The sequence below is a fragment of the Oreochromis aureus genome, linkage group 14 (assembly GCF_013358895.1).
Source record: "Oreochromis aureus strain Israel breed Guangdong linkage group 14, ZZ_aureus, whole genome shotgun sequence".
Taxonomy (NCBI): Eukaryota; Metazoa; Chordata; class Actinopteri; order Cichliformes; family Cichlidae; genus Oreochromis; species Oreochromis aureus.
In genome coordinates, this window is record NC_052955.1 from 15465601 (window position 1) to 15484974 (window position 19374).

The 19374-nt window shown below is 38.2% G+C and overlaps 2 protein-coding genes across 2 annotated transcripts; one reads left to right on the top strand and one right to left on the bottom strand.

The window, feature by feature from the left end:
• The first annotated feature begins 2334 nt into the window (after positions 1-2334).
• LOC116330093 (extracellular calcium-sensing receptor-like) lies at positions 2335-6774 on the top strand. The gene is made up of 13 exons (XM_039622366.1): positions 2335-2618; positions 2816-2990; positions 3153-3293; positions 3382-3534; positions 3622-3822; positions 3974-4206; positions 4354-4582; positions 4695-4825; positions 4968-5064; positions 5210-5333; positions 5491-5963; positions 6062-6142; positions 6418-6774. Exons 1-13 carry the CDS (start codon positions 2335-2337, stop codon positions 6772-6774), a joined length of 2679 nt encoding a protein of 892 aa, XP_039478300.1.
• A 3349-nt stretch (positions 6775-10123) lies between these two features.
• On the bottom strand, positions 10124-15018 carry LOC120432879 (extracellular calcium-sensing receptor-like). The gene is made up of 8 exons (XM_039598217.1): positions 14963-15018; positions 14574-14628; positions 14340-14489; positions 14165-14251; positions 13588-13779; positions 12331-12864; positions 12014-12233; positions 10124-11025 (listed from the first exon to the last, which is right to left on the bottom strand). Exons 1-8 carry the CDS (start codon positions 15010-15012, stop codon positions 10124-10126), a joined length of 2190 nt encoding a protein of 729 aa, XP_039454151.1. The 5' UTR covers positions 15013-15018.
• Positions 15019-19374: the final 4356 nt, after the last annotated feature.

Sequence of the window (19374 nt, forward strand, 5' to 3'; positions counted from 1 at the left end):
CAGGCTAAAAGCTAAAGTAGCTTGCTGCTTGATACTGGCAACCACCATCTGTTGCTTGAAAGCATTTCTTTCATTTTATTTTAAATTTGTTTTGTTTATTTTCTCATACACAGGCTGTTTAGTGATGAGTGTGAATGTTTTTATTACTAGGAAAGAATTGCGGGATCTCTGATTCAAGGGGTACAATGTTTTCCTTCCATCATGTCATGTCAAGCTCAGGTACTTTAGGATTTGGCTCAGGTCATGCTCATGTTTTATGTTCATGTTTTTTCCTCATAGTTTCTCACATGCTCCTGTCTTGAATCATGTTTATGTCCTTTTTGTCACAGTTATCATAGTCTAGTTTTTCCAGTTTAGGTTTTAGTTTAGTTTACACCCATGTTTGCTTTTTGATTAAAAAATTATTTAAAAAAATTAAAAAAAAATTCTTATGTTAAAAAATTATTTAAAAATACAGTTGGAGGGTTCATCAGTATATAAATTAAAGTCACCTGCCAAAATGGTCTTTTCAAATTTAACAACAGCACTTGAAAGCAGATGAGAAAATTCATTCCTGAAATCATTTAGGAAATCATTGCAGAATTTGGGAAGTCGGTAGATAATACAGAAATTTAGCCCAATTAGCAATTGATTAATTGCTATTAAGCAATTAATTGCTTATCTGGCATGCTCATTATTATTGTTAAGTCTGGGTGTAGAAAGAAAAAGGTTGTTGGTTCAATTATAGCGAGAGACATGAATCCCCTTTGCATCAGTAAGGGTATCCAGCATAAACCTCTAGCAAATCAAACGTGGAGATACCTGCTGTAGCAACTCGTGACAAGACCACACATGTGCAGACAGACAGGCACACACACATCCAATACACCACGGTAGCCTTCACTTAGTCTCCCTCATGTGCAATATTACTAAGTGCATTTCTTCTGATGCAACATAGTTCTTTATTCTATTTTATATACAATTTAATTCTGTTTTGTATAGTATGTTATTCTATTTTATCTTATTTTATTCTAGTGTTTTTCTTTATTTTTGCTCCCCTTAACTTGTATATATTTTCTGAATTTAGAGTTCAATACATTTAATCCAGGTATTTGTCTTTGTTTCATTTCCTTGACCCATGCAAGGTCTGTGCAATTAAGACTTTAAACCAGTGACCAAGACTTGACATGAACCTAATACAGTGTGTCATCTTACTGGTTGAGACTCTCCCATTTTCAGAGCAATAATCTTAACTGGTGCTAAATCTTTAAAATTTTCTTTTGTTTACTTGCAATATACTATCTGCCTGCCAGACCTCTAAACTGCAATAGATGTGTTTGGCCAGCCAGTTAATGTGGGATACATTTGGCCTTCAGTGATGGTGAGTCAAGCTATCTAAACTTATAATCTTATAGTTAGATGGCAGCTGTGCTGTGAGATTTGGGCCACATTTGAACTCAGAAAATTTGATATAGTCAGTGTTAGACTAACTTCATCACATCTGCTTTAGCGTGGCCCACTCACCCATAGCTGTGCCACAAGTATCAATAACAACCCAAGTTGTTGCCAACTGTGACTTTTTGGGGTGGCTGTAGCTCAGGATGTAAGAGAAGGTCATCTACTAAAACAGTATGTTGGGGGTTTAATCCCTGGCCTCTGTAAGCCAAAGTCTTCTTGGGCTAGATACTGAACCCCAAGTTGCTCTCTGATGCGTTCATTGATATCTGAATGTTAGATATACTTAGGCATAGAAAAACTGTGTTTCTTGAAGTTGTTGTTTAAAGTGCTGTGAGTGCACTAGAAAGGTGGAATAGAGCTATATAAGAACCAGTCCATTTACTTTACTTGGGTTTTCTGACAAATATAATATAATGAAAAGATTAATATTTACGTGGTAGAAATATGGTATGAGCATCACTATTTGTGGAACATGACTATGGATATTTCCACATAACTTTGCTATTAAAACAAACATTATACTGACAAAATCAATTCAAACTCAGCAGCAAATATAATCAGTCTCATTACTTATATTGTATATGTGTCAGTTTGTTTCTTTTTCATTATTATTGTAATCTTATTAAGATGGTTTAAGACATTTCATAACTTTGAACAATAATATTCACTCTCCTTTTGCATTTCACTCTGATTGGGTGATCTCATGATGACTCATATGAATAAGTGCAATAACATAACCATCTCAGTTTTTAATGCACTTCATTAGACTCTTAGAGACTATGTTGGAGATGCATCGTTGTCAGCACAATTTTTATTGGGTTACAGTGGATTATGCATTCAACCATAGTTTGTAATTATCTTTGGCTACTTTTTTGTGTCTTTAATCCTGCTTGTATTATGTTCTTTGATGTTTTGGTAGCTGAAAGAAAGCTCCAAAGGGTGGAAGGACATGTTCTGAGAAAAGAGGATGCTGTAAGTGAGACAGAATCTGGTTTACGGATAGGGGAAGTGAGAAGGGTTGATTCTAGTTTACCTCAATGTGTAAAACTGGGAAGCAGCGAGCCCATAGCCTTGCACTCGGATGGTGATGTTGTGATTGGAGGTTTTTTCCCTCTGCATTATGTTGCCACTGATCCACAGTACAGCTACAAAACTAAACCAGAAATTACATCTTGCAGCGGGTGAGTATAAGAGTACTGTTTGTATCTGTTGAGTCTTCATTTTGTTTTTCTTCCCTAAAATACTGAAATCTCAGTATCAAAAATAATACTGTCCCTTTTGTTTCACTGTCTATGGTGCAGAGAGATGATTTACATTGGGTGTTTGTGTTAATGTGATTGCTTTATCGCTAAAGAATACTGACCTTATTTTTCGACAGCTTTGACCTCAGAGCCTTTCGCTGGATGATGACCATGGTGTTTGCAGTGGAGGAAATTAACCGTAATTCAAGCCTATTACCAGGTGTTAAACTAGGCTACCGGATTATGGACAGTTGTGACCATGTCCACACCAGTCTGAAAGTTCTTTTTTCCTTAGTCAGCCACTCTGAAGCTGTGAAAAGTCAGGTCAAAGAAATACTTGAAACTGAAAATAGAGGTACTGAAATGAAGACATTAACAACTGTAGGAATAACAACAAAACAAATGAAAAATAGAGGTACTAAAGTTAACACCATAATGCATAACAGCCTTAAAAATAGAGAAAATTATATAAAGGAAAACACAACCGAAGAAATAAAGAGAAGAGAGTCTTCCACATGTCTGTATTATTCTCCTGTGCCTGCTGTTATTGGTCTTGCATCCTCTTCCCCTACAAGAGCTGTAGCTCACACGCTTGGCCCTTTCAACATACCACTGGTAATACATTACTTAATGGCATTTAATAATGTTTTATGATTAGAGTTTGTTTTAAGTCAGTTTTATAAAATAACCCATCTCTTTCTAGGTGAGTTATTTTGCCACTTGTACCTGTCTTACCGATAAGCATTTGTACCCATCATTCTTGAGAACTGTGCCAAGTGATCTCTTTCAAGTTAGAGGCCTTGTACAGCTTGTCACTTTCTTTGGCTGGTTCTGGGTGGGCACAATAGGGACCACGGTGAGATAAAGACTTTTTGGAAATATAAAATTAGTTAGATTTAAATAACAACATTATCTTAAAGCCATTTATGTATATACATTTCAGGATGACTATAGTCTTTATGGGATCCAAGCATTCTCTAATCTGTTTGGACAACAAGGTGGGTGTGTAGAATTTCATCTCACTATCTCAAAATCACCCACAGTGGCTGAGATACAACAAATAGCAGACAAATTACAGAGTTCAACTGCTCGGGTTGTGGTGGTCTTTGCCACAGAAGGACAGCTGTTAGATTTGTTCTCAGAAGTAAGTATCTCAACTGTTAAGTATGTCAGTGTGTGATTAGGTATATAGCATGAGATATTTTGCAGTATTTCAATAATAATATACGAAAATCAGATGAAATAGATCATATTGTAGTTTTTTGTTTGTTTTTCCTTTGTTTGTGCCTCTACAGCTTACCAGGAGAAATGTAACAGGGATACAGTGGATAGCCAGTGAAGCCTGGGTGACTGCTAGCCGACTGGCTTCACCAAATTTCCACTCTCTTCTGGAGGGAACACTGGGTTTCTCCTTCCCTGGAGTCAGCATCCCTGGCTTGAAAGACTTTCTTTTGGATGTCCGACCCTCTCCCAAACCAGGAATGGAATTTGTCAATATGTTCTGGGAAGAACAGTTTGGTTGTAAGCTGGAGTTTCAAAGAGACAGAACCAACAAATATGAACAGGATACTCAGGATAACTTTAAAGATCTGAATACTTATCAAATAGGCACTCAAAATAGTTCTGGTTACATGGCCGGACTTACTGTGGGACAAAAATATGTATTTAATGTGTCGGCTTATAAAGATTATGCAGGTGGGGTTGAAAAGCCTTTATGCACAGGTTCAGAGGATCTCAGATACACTTACAGCAGTTATAGTGATGTAACTAAGGTCAGAATATCCTATAATGTTTATAAAGCTGTATATGCTATTGCCCATGCTCTGCACACATTTTTGAACTGTGATTCTGTGGGACCTAGCGGGGGATTATGTGAGAAGCACAGTTCATTTTCAAATGGCGAGGTAATTGAAATTATGACAAAATATGTTACACAAGGTTTGTGAACTTTTGAAAGTCTGTTTTTTTTTGTCAGTGTTGATTTTTGTTTTTCATTTCTAATTCTCCTTCATGCAGTTTCTTCAACATCTGAAAATGGTGAATTTCACCAACCAGTTTCATGAAAATATATATTTTGACTCCAATGGGGAGCCAGTCCCTCTCTATGATATCATTAATTGGCAGAAGGACAGCACAGATAAAATTAGGTAAAACATAATACTTAATGATGCAATTGAACTGCAACTACTCATAAACAAGAAGCTATATTTATATTCATTTTACTCTATTGTTTTTATTATTTGGCCTGATAGTAATTTTAAATAGGTTATCGTGGTTTTCTTATGCCAGATTTATCAAAGTTGGAAGCTATGATGGTTCAGCTCCTCAAACACAACAACTGCACATAGTGAAGAATATGATTCTATGGACAAAAGGACAGTTACAGGTAGGTCATTTTTACCCTAAACTTCTTATGCCATTTAAAACTAAACATTTTTAAGCTGTTTAAAATGATTTGATAAACTATGTCAAATCCTCAAAACAACCTATTGATTCACATTATTATATCTTTTTTTCTGTTTCTTGTTCAGGTTCCTGTATCTCAGTGTAGTGCTCCATGTCCCCCTGGCAGCAGGCAGGCCACACGGCAAGGAGAGCCCAAATGCTGCTTTGATTGTTTGTCCTGTGCAGATGGAGAGATCAGCAACCAGACTGGTAGCCCATATATGTTTATTTTTTTCAAAATGGTATTAAAGTTATTTAAAATTACAGATATGTTGCAATGTAAAAAAAAAATCATCAATACATTTTCATATGTAAGGAGTAGTTTCTGACTGTTTACATGCATATTCTGTGCTTTGTGTTTTCAAAGGTTCCACTGAATGCATCAAATGTCCTGAATACTTCTGGTCAGACAAAGAAAAAGTGAAATGTGTTGCAGGGGAAGAAGAATTCCTGTCTTTCAATGACACCATGGGTATCATCCTGGTAGCAATTACCTTGCTGGGTTTCATACTGACCACCATCATCACCATTGTGTTTCACAGTTTCCGCTATACACCCATTGTCAAGGCCAACAACTCAGAAATAAGTTTCTTGCTTCTCCTGTCACTCAAGCTCTGTTTCCTGTGTTGTCTGGTGTTCATTGGTCAGCCGTCTTGGTGGACATGTAGGCTCCGCCAGGCAGCATTTGGGATCAGCTTTGTCCTGTGTTTGTCCTGCCTTCTTGTTAAGACCATTGTGGTCCTCCTGGCTTTCCGGACGAACGTACCAGGTTCCAGGGGTCGGATGCTGTTTGGAACATTTCAGCAGAGGATTCTGATCATCTGTACGACAGCTCCTCAGGTGGGAAGGATATGAAACTGTCTAAATGTAATGGTTTTTGAATATTGCACATGTTTGGTACTTTTTGTATTCTTCTATCATCCAATCCTTCCCCCCAGATCTGTCTCTGTACTGGTTGGGTCTTGGGCGCACCTCCCTTTCCATTCAGAAATCCAAACTACCAAGCTTCAACTGGAAAAGTGAGTAAAGTACCAAGACTGATGTCTGCAATGTATTTCTTTATTTTGATATTGCCATCAGCCATCACAATAGTCTTAAATGTTCTAATCCTGAAGGCCTATAGGGGCCTGCTCAATGTAGCTAGAGTAATCAGTTGTTAAAATATAACACAAATCATCTCTCTGTACTGATATTAAAAATTGTTGAACATTATCATAAAATAAAAAATAATTATAATCACATCAAATGTACCATCTCTCAAAATCCATACTAACAAAGTGTTGGACATCTTTAGATTGTTTTGGAGTGTAAAGAGCCATGGCCTTCAGGGTTTTACCTGCTCCTTGGTTACATTGGCCTCCTGGCCTTTGTCTGTCTTCTCCTGGCATTCCTTGGACGCAAACTACCGGACAGGTTCAATGAAGCAAAGTTCATCACCTTCAGCATGCTGATTTTCTGGGCTGTGTGGATTTCTTTCATCCCAGCTTATGTCAGCTCTCCTGGAAACTTTTCTGTGGCAGTGGAAATATTTGCTATATTAGCATCTAGTTTTGGATTGTTACTGTGTATATTTGTGCCCAAATGCTACATTATTTTACTGCACCCTGAGAGAAATATCAAAAAAGGCATGACCAGAAAATGTTGGAGATGAACATCTATATAACATATGTTTTTCAGAGTAAACATGTTACGTCATCTCAATTAAAATAGATTAAACAAAATACTAAATAAGGGATCTTTGTTTTGTTGTTTTGTTTTTTAAGCTTATGTTTTCTCATGCACAGGAGGATTAGCACATCCCTTAAATAGTTGTAACGGAGTCTGGCAAGGAAGGAGCACCTGGCAGGTCCAGCGGGCATGTGGTGTGGAGGTTAGCCGGATAACTCGAAGCCAGTCAGTTAAATCAAACAACAGACCTTTATTCCTTGTTGGCAACATAAAACCATACAAGCCAGGTCTCCACGGCTCTACTCTGTCCATACATACATGTGCGGGGATCGGCAGTCACCGGCCCCAGCCCATTACAATGATGAGGTCTCTCTCTGGACAGCCACGCGAGCAACATGTAACGGGTCCTCTGAAGGCCGGGTAGGCCGGAAGTGATCGGCTGTGAAATTGGACGGTCTAGCCTTCAAATTTGCATCACCAGCTGTCTCGGTGGAGTTTAATAAACTCAGCCGTCTGCTCCTTGCTGTCTAAAATATGACAGGACAGTGGCGTAAATTCTCGATCATCTCACACTACTGTTTAATACGTTTTCTGTTTGATGTTTATTCAGCTGTAATCTCAAGAACAAATAAAACACTGAAAAAAGCTAAACAATAACATATTAAAGTTATCTAAGTGACTTCTATATCATGTTTAACGATGCGGGGTCTGAAAACAATGTGCCGGGAGTCCGGCTCTAGTGAGCCTAGACCTTCCAGTTAGCTATCAGGCTGGTGGGTAACAGATGTCTCTGAAAACGTCGGAGCACTTTTGCAAAAATGTGATGTCTTGATAAACTGAGCAGATATTTATAGTTTACACAACTGCATTCTCGCCTGAAAATATCTTAAAAGTTTATTTTGTGATCCATAAAGAGTAATATCTCATAAATCAAATATCATTATATACTCACTAGTGTTCTATTATACTGCCGTACATGACATACTGTGTGGAAGTGTGGGGAAACATGTATAAAACACACACCCATCCAATATACATTCTGCAAAAAAGAGCAATAAGGATAATAAATAAAACTACTTCAAGAGAACCATCAAATCCACTGCGCTATGAATTCTGGGATATGGTGGGCCACGAAGGATACACCCGACCCCTCCTTCAAATCGCATTTGTCAGCTGCATTTGGAGGAGTCTACGAATTTGGACAGCTTTCGTCACATCGCCGTTGACGTAATCGGCCTACAAATGCGGCCTCAGGAGGATGCAGCCTATGAATTTGGACACCCCCTATGAGCCCCCCCCCCAGTAGTGCTATAACATAATAAGGGTTGTTACACAGTGCATTTTTAAAAATATTTTAATTACCTAACTTACTGCTTGTATTGTAAGCTACTGACCAGCTACTGAAGAAACTACAATTAGTTGCCATTTGAAACTGCACCACAGTTTTTTGAGACCTTAAAACACACCAAACAAGACCAATAACGTCTCTAATAAAAAGCACAGTTTACCATCACTAAAATATTTGGTACTGATACTGACTGATACTAAATATAGTTAACCTACACATATGAGCATGTTTATTTCTTTGTCCCATAGTCTTCAGACTTGGAAGGATAACATATTAATATATATTAATATATTAGGATCAACTAGTATGTTAGGTGACTGCCTGTAGGTGACTGTCTCAAGCCACAAAGGTCTGTGTTTGATGCTTTACAATGTAAACTAATTTTACATCATGGGCCACATACAATAAGTGGGTCAGGTACCGTTTCTGCCGGTGTAACTGCTTCAACTACACATTTAATGAGATATCCTAATATAACAAAAAGAGGATTACATTTAACAGCAGGTCTCAGATTTTTCATATAATAAATTAACACTGTTGTAGTAAATGAAAAAAACCTGTCAGCACAAATCTTTTTTCTTAAACTGTAGGAAATAAATGTAAAAACTGAAAGACAATTCTGGTAGCGTATTGCCCAGACTGTCCTGTAATTATGAAGTACAAAGTTTTTGGTAATTCATAGAAAATGTACTATTTTTATTATTTATTTTACTGTGGGCACACTCTAGAAAACATATTTATTGTACAAAGTGAAAAAAAATGGTTCTTTTCAGTCATCTAATTATTTATCTATTAATTTATTACTGTAGTATGAATGGGTGAGGTCTTTATCAGCATGACAAGTTTTATAATTTATAAAATAACAGTTTTCCATAGCTATTTGTGTGGCCAGATTGGAGCCACCCTTGCTTTACGGGTTGTGATGGGGTGGTACAAAGGGGGCAGAGTAAAAAGTTAGGAAACCATTAAGTTTTCGAATCTGTAGTCTGTTTCATTAAATGGCCTGACCAGAAGACCAAGAACACTTTGGATTCACTGGTGGAAAGATGTTCAGCAGATTTGGGGAACCAGAATCACACAGACCAGGGCAGGAACTCTGAGGACACAGTCAGGTGGGCAATGAAGAGACAAACACTCTACTTTTACAGGTCCTCCCCCCAACATATTATCAAATTTCTTTAAAACTAATATAAGATTTAAAATATTTATATTGTATACACACACATATATATATATACATATTTGTTTTCTTCTACACTATATTGTGTGTTCTAATAATCTAATATAATAATCTAATAATCCAAACTAAATCCAGAGAAAGTTGGGATCTTGTGTAAATTGTAAATAAACAAAATGCAATACTTTGTCTATTTTGTATTTCTCTATTTTATTCCCAATATAACACAGAAAAACACAACAAATGTTTAAATTGAGAAAATGCACAATTGAAAAAAAAATATATTAACTAATTTCTGATGGAAGCAACCCATCCCAAATAAGTTGGGACAGGCCCATGTTTACCACTATGTAGCATCCCCTCTTCTTCCAACAGCAATGTGCAAACATCTGGGAACTGAGGAGACCAGTTGCTGGGATTTTAACTTGTGTTTGGCTCACAGGAAAGAGTGGCCTTTTTGAACCATGCTAACATATAGTTTCTTCTTTGCAAGACAGAGATTTAACTTAAATTGTTTAACAATGTAGATGCGGTATTTGTCAGTTTGCTATGCCCCTGATCATCTATAGTTCTGAGAAACTCTGTCTCTCTAAGATGTTCTTTTTATAGCTAATCAGGTTACTAACCTGCTGCCAGTTAATGTAACTAATTCCAAAATGTTCCTCCTCCTTTTTTTCAGTACCATTTTCTTCTCCAGCCTGATCACAACTTTTTGGGAAATAGGTTTGTATATTTGAATTGGTCAAGAAATAATATTAAACAGTGAATAGAAATTTCAAATCAAACAACTTTAAAATGGTTAACAAATTACTTCTTTTCTTTCCCCATTAGGTGCTGTTTTGTATTTTTTTCTGGCTTTAATAAAATTATGTAACACTTTGGAGCAAACAGACAAAACAGCAAACCAAAGCTAGAAGCCAAAATGGCAAATGATTCAACTGCATCTGCATAATTTCCAGGGGAGCTGATATAAGCAGGAATAAATGCCAGCCACACAGCACAGAAGATCAGCATGCTAAAAGTGATAAACTTGGCCTCATTGAAGTTGCCTGGCAACTTACGTGCCAGAAATGCCAGTACAAAGCAGAGACAGGCTTGGAGACCAATATATCCTAAAACACACCAGAATGCAAGGGTTGATCCTACACTACACTCCAATATGATCTTTGAGCGTTCGTATTTAGTATTTCGTGAAGGATAAGGGTGTGCATCAATGAGCCAAGCACCACAGATAACTACTTGAACAAGAGTGCAGCTGAAGATAATGGCCCTCTGCTGCTTGGGTCCCAGCCACTTCATGATGTTTTCCCCTGGACGGGTGGCAGTGAAAGCAGCTAGTACCACCAGTGTCTTTCCCAGGATGCAGGAGATGCAAAGTGAAAATGTAATGCTAAAGGCAGTGTGACGCAGCATGCAGGACCAAAATGTTGGCTCTCCAATGAAAACCAGAGAACAAAGGAAACACAGTGTTAAAGCAAATAAGATAAAGAAACTAAGTTCTGAGTTATTGATACGGACAATGGCTGTGTTTCTGTGGTAAAAGAACACTGCTAAAACAACTATAGTGAGACAAGCCCCCACCACAGAAATGACTGTCAGGGCTATACCCAAGGAATCATAGGCCAAAAACTCTACTTTTTTGGAGATACAGGCTGTTCTGTCTTTGTTTGACCAGAAGTCCTCAGGACAAAATGTGCATTCTATTGCATCTGAAAGACAGAGAGTCAAAAAGCAGGAGTTCATTTAAATATTGCTAAATTGTATTAGAATATTACATTTAAAATGCTGCAACTTGTAATACTTAGATTTAAACTCACTTGTCTGATTGCTAATCTTGCCATTATCACATGGTACACAGTCAAAGCAGCAGACAGGCTCCCCACGACGGACAGCCTTCCGGGACCCTGGAAGACAGCTGGCACTGCATACAGACACTGGCACCTGGAGATGTAGAAAGCATATGACTCCCAACTCTGATGAGTGAAAGAATGTCCTATGAATATAATAGTTAGTTACTAAATTATTTGCTTGGGCCACTGATCATACAAACAATTAAATAAAGGCTAATTGCTTAATCAAATAACAATCAAAATATTTATTCCTCAAATTCTTCTGTTCAACGTCAGTGTAAATAAATGCCTGGATTTTATAATTTAGGTTAAGGAAAATTTGTGTCAGTTTAACCCCTGGAAAACTATGCTCAATATTTTCTCCTTCCTCACTTATTAAATAATAAAACCATACTTTTTCCCCCTTTATTCATTTGGTCAATGTAACCAGGAAAAAAATAATGAAAAGGCTTTGGTGTCATTTGCCCACAGAGAAAGGAGTTACTACAATCCAAATTTATTCCCAGCAGCTCTGTGATATTTATGCATCTATCATCAAAAGTGAAAAAAGTTATTGTGTAGCTGCTTTAAAAGAGTCATGATGGAATTTGAATGTAGAATTACAAATGCCTTTGATGAGTTGTGCCGTAAGGATTACAGAGAGGACTGAGTATCAAACATACCTTAGCCTTATGTCTCCTTATGTGACCTTATGTTTTGAATACTGACTGTTTACTATCCATGTATGCAAAGGGACAGACATCAGATCCAAACTGTCCTGCCCACCTGACTTACCTCAATCTTAACCTACAGAACTTCAACAGTTGACATCTGAAGGTAAAAACACAGTGTGAGCAGCTTGCCTCACTCTGATCCCCTGCCCACATTATCATGTCCTCCTGGATCACCAGCTCCTCTCCAACAGGTTTGGTTCCATCAAACAGCCCCACGTTGACAAATTCAATGTTCCCGCTTGTGCCTCTCTGCCAGTTGATAATATCATAATAGGGTATAGAGTCACCCTTCAAGTCAAAGTTTACCTCTTCCCCAGCAATGATAAATTTCACTTCCTGCAGGTAGTACTGGAGCTTGAAAAACCATTACATAACATGAAACACTTAAACAGACATGCAGCAGACAAGACTTTAAGTGGTATTAATTAATGGTAAGTATTCTGGACTATACCTGCCAAGGCAGTACATTGTCACTTTGTGCACATGACTGGTTCTTAAAAGGCCCACTGCCTGGTTGACACATGAGAAGGTTGTGCAGGGAATGAGCAATTGCATATACAGCCTTATATACATTATAGGCCACTCTAGGGCTTGATGTATTCAAGTAGGCTGAATGCTGCTTCAGTGGCGACTCTTGCCCTGAGCAAGGTGGCAACTGGGAGGCAGAAGACAGTGAAGGACTACAGCCATACAGAGCCTCCCACAGCTCCTTTACCAGCATATTATTGGGATACCTCTGTGGGTTTACTGTTTCCAAGTAGTTGCTGAGTCTTGAGATATAACCTTTTCTGATGCCAAACCCGACTGTACCTCCCAGATAGGGGTAATACTCTTTCCCTGTAAAGACAGATGCTGTGACCCAGGCCTCACTAGCCACCCACTGGATTCCAGTGATGTTCTGCTTCATGTAGTCTCTCAAGAAAGGCGTCATTTCCCCTTCAGCTGAAAATACCACCACCACTCTTGCCAAAGAGCTACGTATTACCTTTTATAAAGGTAATGCATGAGGAAGAAGGAAGGAGTTTGCAAGGAAGAGGGAAGGCAAAATACCTCATTTTAAAACATGGCGACAGGAAAAGGCACATTGATATGATTTTAGATTTTTGTAATAATCTCATCTGTTGGCATTTGGGGTTAGATTGACTAAAGGCCTGTGCCAGTCTAAAAACACTATTTTGGGATTAAAAAGCAGCTTTTGTAAGGATTTTTGTTCCTGATATACTACAAGTCAATGTTATTTTGGTAACTGAAAATCACAGACAGGGCTATTTTTTTAATGGCTGGCCTCATGGCATATTCTTTTTTAAGCAATTCTCTTTCAGAGTGCAAAATTTGCTGTCGCAAGTATGTAAACATATCACACCAGTGTGATGTTTGCATATTTCCTTAGTTAAATTTAAGACAGAAAAAAAATTCTTATTTTGTGCCTGATGAAGTTGTGCTGCTGGTAGAAGCATTCATGTATCAGTAGTATACAAAAATGTAACTAGTGTAGTGCCCGAACCATGGCTCTGTCTACTGATTTTTTTCCTTTACAATACGGGTATTTTGAATCAAACTGAGTAGTTTAAACTCTCTTTTTACTTTAAATGATCAAACTACATTATATTTGCAAACCTCTTTCAGCATTAGGAATTCAGAAGTTTTCAAGTGAAAAAGGAAAAACAGCTTTCTAATAAAAGTCATATCAGGGCTGGTCTGTACCTACCTGCATGATCTCCAGTGCCCTCTGTTGATTGTAGAGCAGAGGAATCATTTCTTGGTATGCCACACACACGCTGGTACCCTGTAGTTCTCTCATTAAGCCTTGCACAGCAAAACGGCCATATTCATGATCTCCTCGCACCACCCCCACCCAAGTCCAGTTAAAGCGTACCAGCAGCTGAGCAATTGCTTTCACCTGGGTTCAACCGAATAAATTCAGCTTAATCAGTTCACTGGCATATTTTAATAATTTTATTAAGTCTTAATATGCTATTTAGACTCTGATGTAGTATATCAGTGGAAGACCAAATCAAAAGATATATGTAATTACATTACTGGTATTTAGTCTGAATATTTTAAATCTTACTTATTTACTTAATATTCAGTGTAGTGATTACCTGCAGTGCAGTGTAGTTTCAAAACTACACTACAAAATGCCATGGTTTGTAAATCACTACATTCGTTATACATTTTGGTTATTTTAGTAAGGAACAACTGAAAATACATAAAGATTCAACATCTTTATTTTAAATGATAGAGCACTGACAAATCATTCTGTTTGTTTTGTTTTCAGCCCTTACCTGATAATCATCATTAGGGATTACCCTGAAAAAGGTAGGGTATTTTGTTCTGTCAGTGAAACATGCACACGAAGAAAAGTAACTGATCTGTGTAAAGCAAAAGAAGGAGAGTATAACAGATCATAATGATGACATGCAGGTTTGGAGGATTTAGAACTAAAAGAGACATTATTACCATTGGGATTCGGAATGGCTGGAGGATTCTTGACACCACAATGGACTGAGCAGAACCAGATTCGCCAATTACAGCAAGGAGTGGAGAAGCACCGCTACACATGGGAGAGTCATCTTCACTCATCCCGTTTAGTACAGCCATAGCAGCTCTCTGGCCAGTCAGTGGATATGCACATGAATCAAAGATTTTGTACCCCAGGGTGTAATTGGGCAAAAGCTCCAGATTCTGGTTTACCTCCTCAACTGCCAGCCTCATCGTTTGAGCCCAGCGGAAAGCCCTGGGATCAAATCTGTGGCTCAGAAGACAGAAAAGTACAATACACATTACACACAACAAGAGTGGAGAAACACTGAAAAGCGGTGTTCTGATTTAAAATTAGTAGTAATTTGATTTATAGCTGTCTTGTGCATTAGCACAGTAGATTACCTTTCCCTGTTTTCTTACTCTCTCTTTCTTACAGCAAGTTAGGCATATTGTCTAAAACTTTAGATAACATTAACACTGAATTGTAGTAAATAGCATGTATAAATACTCCATATAATAATACAGTCCACAGGCAGTGCAACAAAATGACACATTATTCAATAAATAATAGATAGACAGAAACAGTGTACTATGCTCACCCATTACACTTCACTGGCGGCGGTTTGTAGGTACAGTTAAGGTCTGGCATTTCTTGGTTATAATGAAGGGAAAGATTCCTGCAATAATGTAGTCCCCTCAGCTATAAAGCCTGGCTCAAAGCTGTTTTGAAGAATGCACACTTTTCCTGCAGATGTGGCTGAAGAGGTAAAATTAGAGGTTTGTGTGTAAGCTAAGGTAAGTATACCAACACGATAAAGCAAAGGAAGAAAGGTAAGTAGATGCATAGTGTTACACATTCCCACAAAAACAGGAAAAGTTTTTAGACAAGGTTATATACCGTATCTAAAGTCAGTATATGGCCCTCCCATTATCAGTATCCAATCCAGAGCTAGAGTGTGCGTGGCTGTGTCATGTTGTCTGTAAACACAATAGCTTGAAAAGTTTTGATTGAATTTCCATAAATCTTTGTAGGGGTGAGGTCATGTTAACATATCCAGCATGACAACATATCCCAAGGTCTATTAGCGATTATAATGCTATATAGAGTGATTTAAAACTATGCTTCCTACTGCCATTGTTTGTATTAACAACATATAGGCATACAGAGAATGATATATGGGAATTCTAAATATCACATTATGTTGGATCTCTGACCTCTTCTTCAAGGTCAAAAAAGGTAAAACTTTTTTGACCTTGGAGGAGGTTTGCAATCTAGGAGTGGTTCTTGTTTAACTGAATATTTCCCTGCCCTTTTGCAGGGAAATTTTAGTAGTATAATTAGAGTGTGTTATGCTCATTTGTTTTGAAAAGTGAGTTACCGTAAGTGTTTGCATTGGAACAGAATATCTTTTGTTTTCTCACATGTCAGAGAAGACTTACATAGCAAAGTGATAAACAAAAACAAAGGTATGCCTCTGGGTCATTTCTAATGCTGGAATAACAATTTCTAATGCGGAAAGGATCCATAAACTGCAATATGTAAGTAGTTTTGGTCCTTTACACAACTTTGTTTGTATATTCAAGAAAACATTCCTTTGGAATTTGATTAAAATGCAAAAATAAACAAATTTAATTTGGTTCAAGTAATTTCTTCAACAACTGTGCAAAGGTGCCTCAGAGTGTATTCAGCAGCAGTAAGATATGAGATGCAAGGTGGGGCACACACCCTGAAAAGCACAACCAAAGAGCTTGGATTGCATACAGGAAAATTGGTGATGCATATGGATTAGTAATCCCTGACTTCCAATGGTAAAGTCCAAAGTGTCTCAGTGATAACAGGAGCATTAATGGCCAAGATGGATAGCATATCCAGCGTATTCAAAGCAAAACATTAGCGGTCTCTGTCCTGAAGATAAAATGCAAAACCCTGAAACCCTCTGGTAGAGGACCAAGCTTGAAAATAAGACACAGACACAACCCAAGGGGTGAGAGGATATGTATCCAATTCACCTCAATTCAGTTAAATTCAGTCCAGTTAAATTAAATCCACTTCAATTCATTTCAGTTCAATGGTGTAAAGTATTCCGCCAGTGAACCCAAGAGCATTGGAGACATGTTCTCTGGAATGACAAATCATGCTTCTCTCTCTTGCAGTTTATGGATGAGTCTAAGTTTGGCTTTTGCTAGGCAAACAGTACTTGTCTGATTGAGTTGTGTCAAGTGTAAAGTTTGGCGTGCTATTATTGTCATTGTTTTTTCAGTTCCTGTGAAAATAAATCTTAGTGCTTCAGCATACTAACACATTTTGGACAATTTCAGTCTCCCAACTTTGTAGATACAGTTTGGCGAAGGTCCTTTCCTGTTCCAATGTGGCTGAGCACCAGTGCACAAGGCAAGGTCCGTAAAGATGTGAATGACCAAGTTTGGTATGGAAGAACTGGACTGGGTCCTGACTTCAATCTAATATAATACTTACAGGATGACTTAAAGTGGAGACTGGAAACCAGGCCTTCTCATACAACATCAGTGTCTTACCTCACAAATGTGCTTCTGGAAGAATGATCGAAAATTCCCAATAAACACAAACCTTGTGAAAAGTCTTCCCAGAAGAGTTGAAGCTGTTTTAGTTGTATAGAGTGGGACAATATCATATTAAAGCTATGGGATGTCAGTCAAATTAATATTATTAATGTGTGTGTGTGTGTGTGTGTGTGTGTGTGTGTGTGTGTGCGTCCGTGCGTGCGTGCGTGCGTGCGTGCGTGCGTGCGTGCGTGCGTGCGTGCGTGCGTGTGTGTGTGTGTGTGTGTGTGTGTGTGTGTGTGTGTTTGTGCGTGTGTATTTCACCCAATAGCATGCTCTAAATTACCTACTGGTTACCTTAAGTGATGTTACAGCCCCTTTGTGGGCAGTCCTCTCAGATCTGTGTCCCACAGTATATAAGTAAACTGTGTCTGTAAATATCATACGTCTTGTTTTCTTTTTATGTATTTTCTATCATTAAGGTTTTACAGCATTCCTTCAAACCTGAGTTAGCTATGACATTGTTGATTGCATGGCTTTTTATATTTCTTTATCTTATGAACAACAAACATGGCTCAGCTGCTGTTTTGGATAACTGTGTTTTTTTGGGAGAAGAGGATAAAAATAGTCTTTACGAGGATGGAGATGTAGTTATAGGGGGCTTATTTCCTTTACATTACAGTCCTGTGTTTTCTCGTCCAACCTATAAAGAAAAACCAACAACTAATATGTATAAGTAGTAAGTGATTATTATTCACAGTAGTGAACACACATTTGCTACTGTAACACACAAACTCATTTATGTCTGTTTACGGTTTACATGTGTGTGTTTGTGTGATGTGTATCATATGATTAATTGTTTCTACACTTTCAGCTCTCGTGCCTTGCGGTGGATGCAGACCATGACTTTCACAATTAAAGAAATCAATGGCCGCAGTGATCTCCTGCCACACCTAAAGCTAGTGTTACGACTGGGATCGTAATCACATGTAAATTTGAGTGTGCAGGTGCTCCTCCGTGGTTGGTGCATCCAGGGTGGATGGCTCGCACCGATTGGCTGAGGACCGGGAGGCAGCGGATAAGAAGAGACCGCCAGGGACTGCCATGTCATTCATCCTCGGCCCAACCCAACCGGCAGACCGTTCACTGTGTCACTATGGTACTATGTTGGCTAATGATCAGTTTTCTCCTGTTCTTGTAAGGCAGGGAGGAAAGTGATTGTCGTTTGGTTTAGTTCTTTTGAGTAGGTAAGGTGTGTTTGTTCCTGAGATAGGCTACCTTTTGTTTGTTGTTTTGGCCTTGGGTTCACCCTGAAGTTATGATATGCTCCCTTCCTTTGTTTAACTGCACTCATTGTAAATAAATCACTGTCACAAAATATTAAGTGTGTGACGTGCTGCTTGGGGTTGGACGGGGATGGATCACCCTTTATGTTGTGGTCTGGCCGCGCCTAGACGGGCCATAACACTAGGTTTTCACATCCATGACAGTTGTGATGACATACCTGTGTCTCTGAGAGCTTCTTTGTTGTTGGTTAATGGGCAGCCAGACAGAGGCTTCAGAGCTGAGAGTTTCTACAGAGACAAAGTTCTAAAAAACAATGGCTCTAATTTAGGCTGTGATGCTGTTCGCCGAACTGTGTCTTCAGTAATCATAGGAGATGCTGGCTCTGGGGTGTCTATGGCACTGCTTCGAAGTCTGGGTTGTTTCCATATCCCTTTGGTGAGACAGTCTGACCTGCATCTGCTAGTGCTGAATGTAATACTGCTGTGTTTGTAATTACACCTTTATCAGGTTTGCAGTGTAGATTAACTAATTATATTTTCAGAAATATATAAATACATTCAAATGTAAAAACATTTTCATTTTCTATATCAGTGGATCATTATGAAGGCAGTGGTATTACATTGTTGATGCTTGTTTCACAGCCCTTTCAGCAACTCATCAAGCTAATGGTTAACTAATGTTTGCTGTAAATCTAGGTGAGCTATTTTGCATCCTGCAGCTGTCTGAGTAACCAAAGGGAGTTCCCTACCTTTATGCGCACCATGCCTAGTGACACCTTCCAGATTAGAGCTCTGGCTCGACTGGTTAGTTATTTTGGCTGGACCTGGGTGGGAGTGATTGGTGTGGAATCTGATTATGCCCGTTTTGCCATCCAGCTCTTCCTTCAGGAGTCAGTGCACTATGGTGTGTGTGCTGCCTACACACATTTCTACCCTGTAGTGGTCAGTCAGCAGGCTCTAGATGACCTACTGAATGTCATTCAGGTACCTCTGCATCTATGTTAATATATTTTTATATCTCTATATTTGTAGAATTAGTAATAAAAATGACTTGTTTCATATTTATTATATTTAAAATATTAACTTTAAGAAAGAAGAATATTTAAAGAGGACCTAGTTTCTACATACAATCCATTATTTGGGATTTTTACAATTAATTAAATATTAAATATATCTAAATTTTCCATTATTAGTTTTCATCCTCA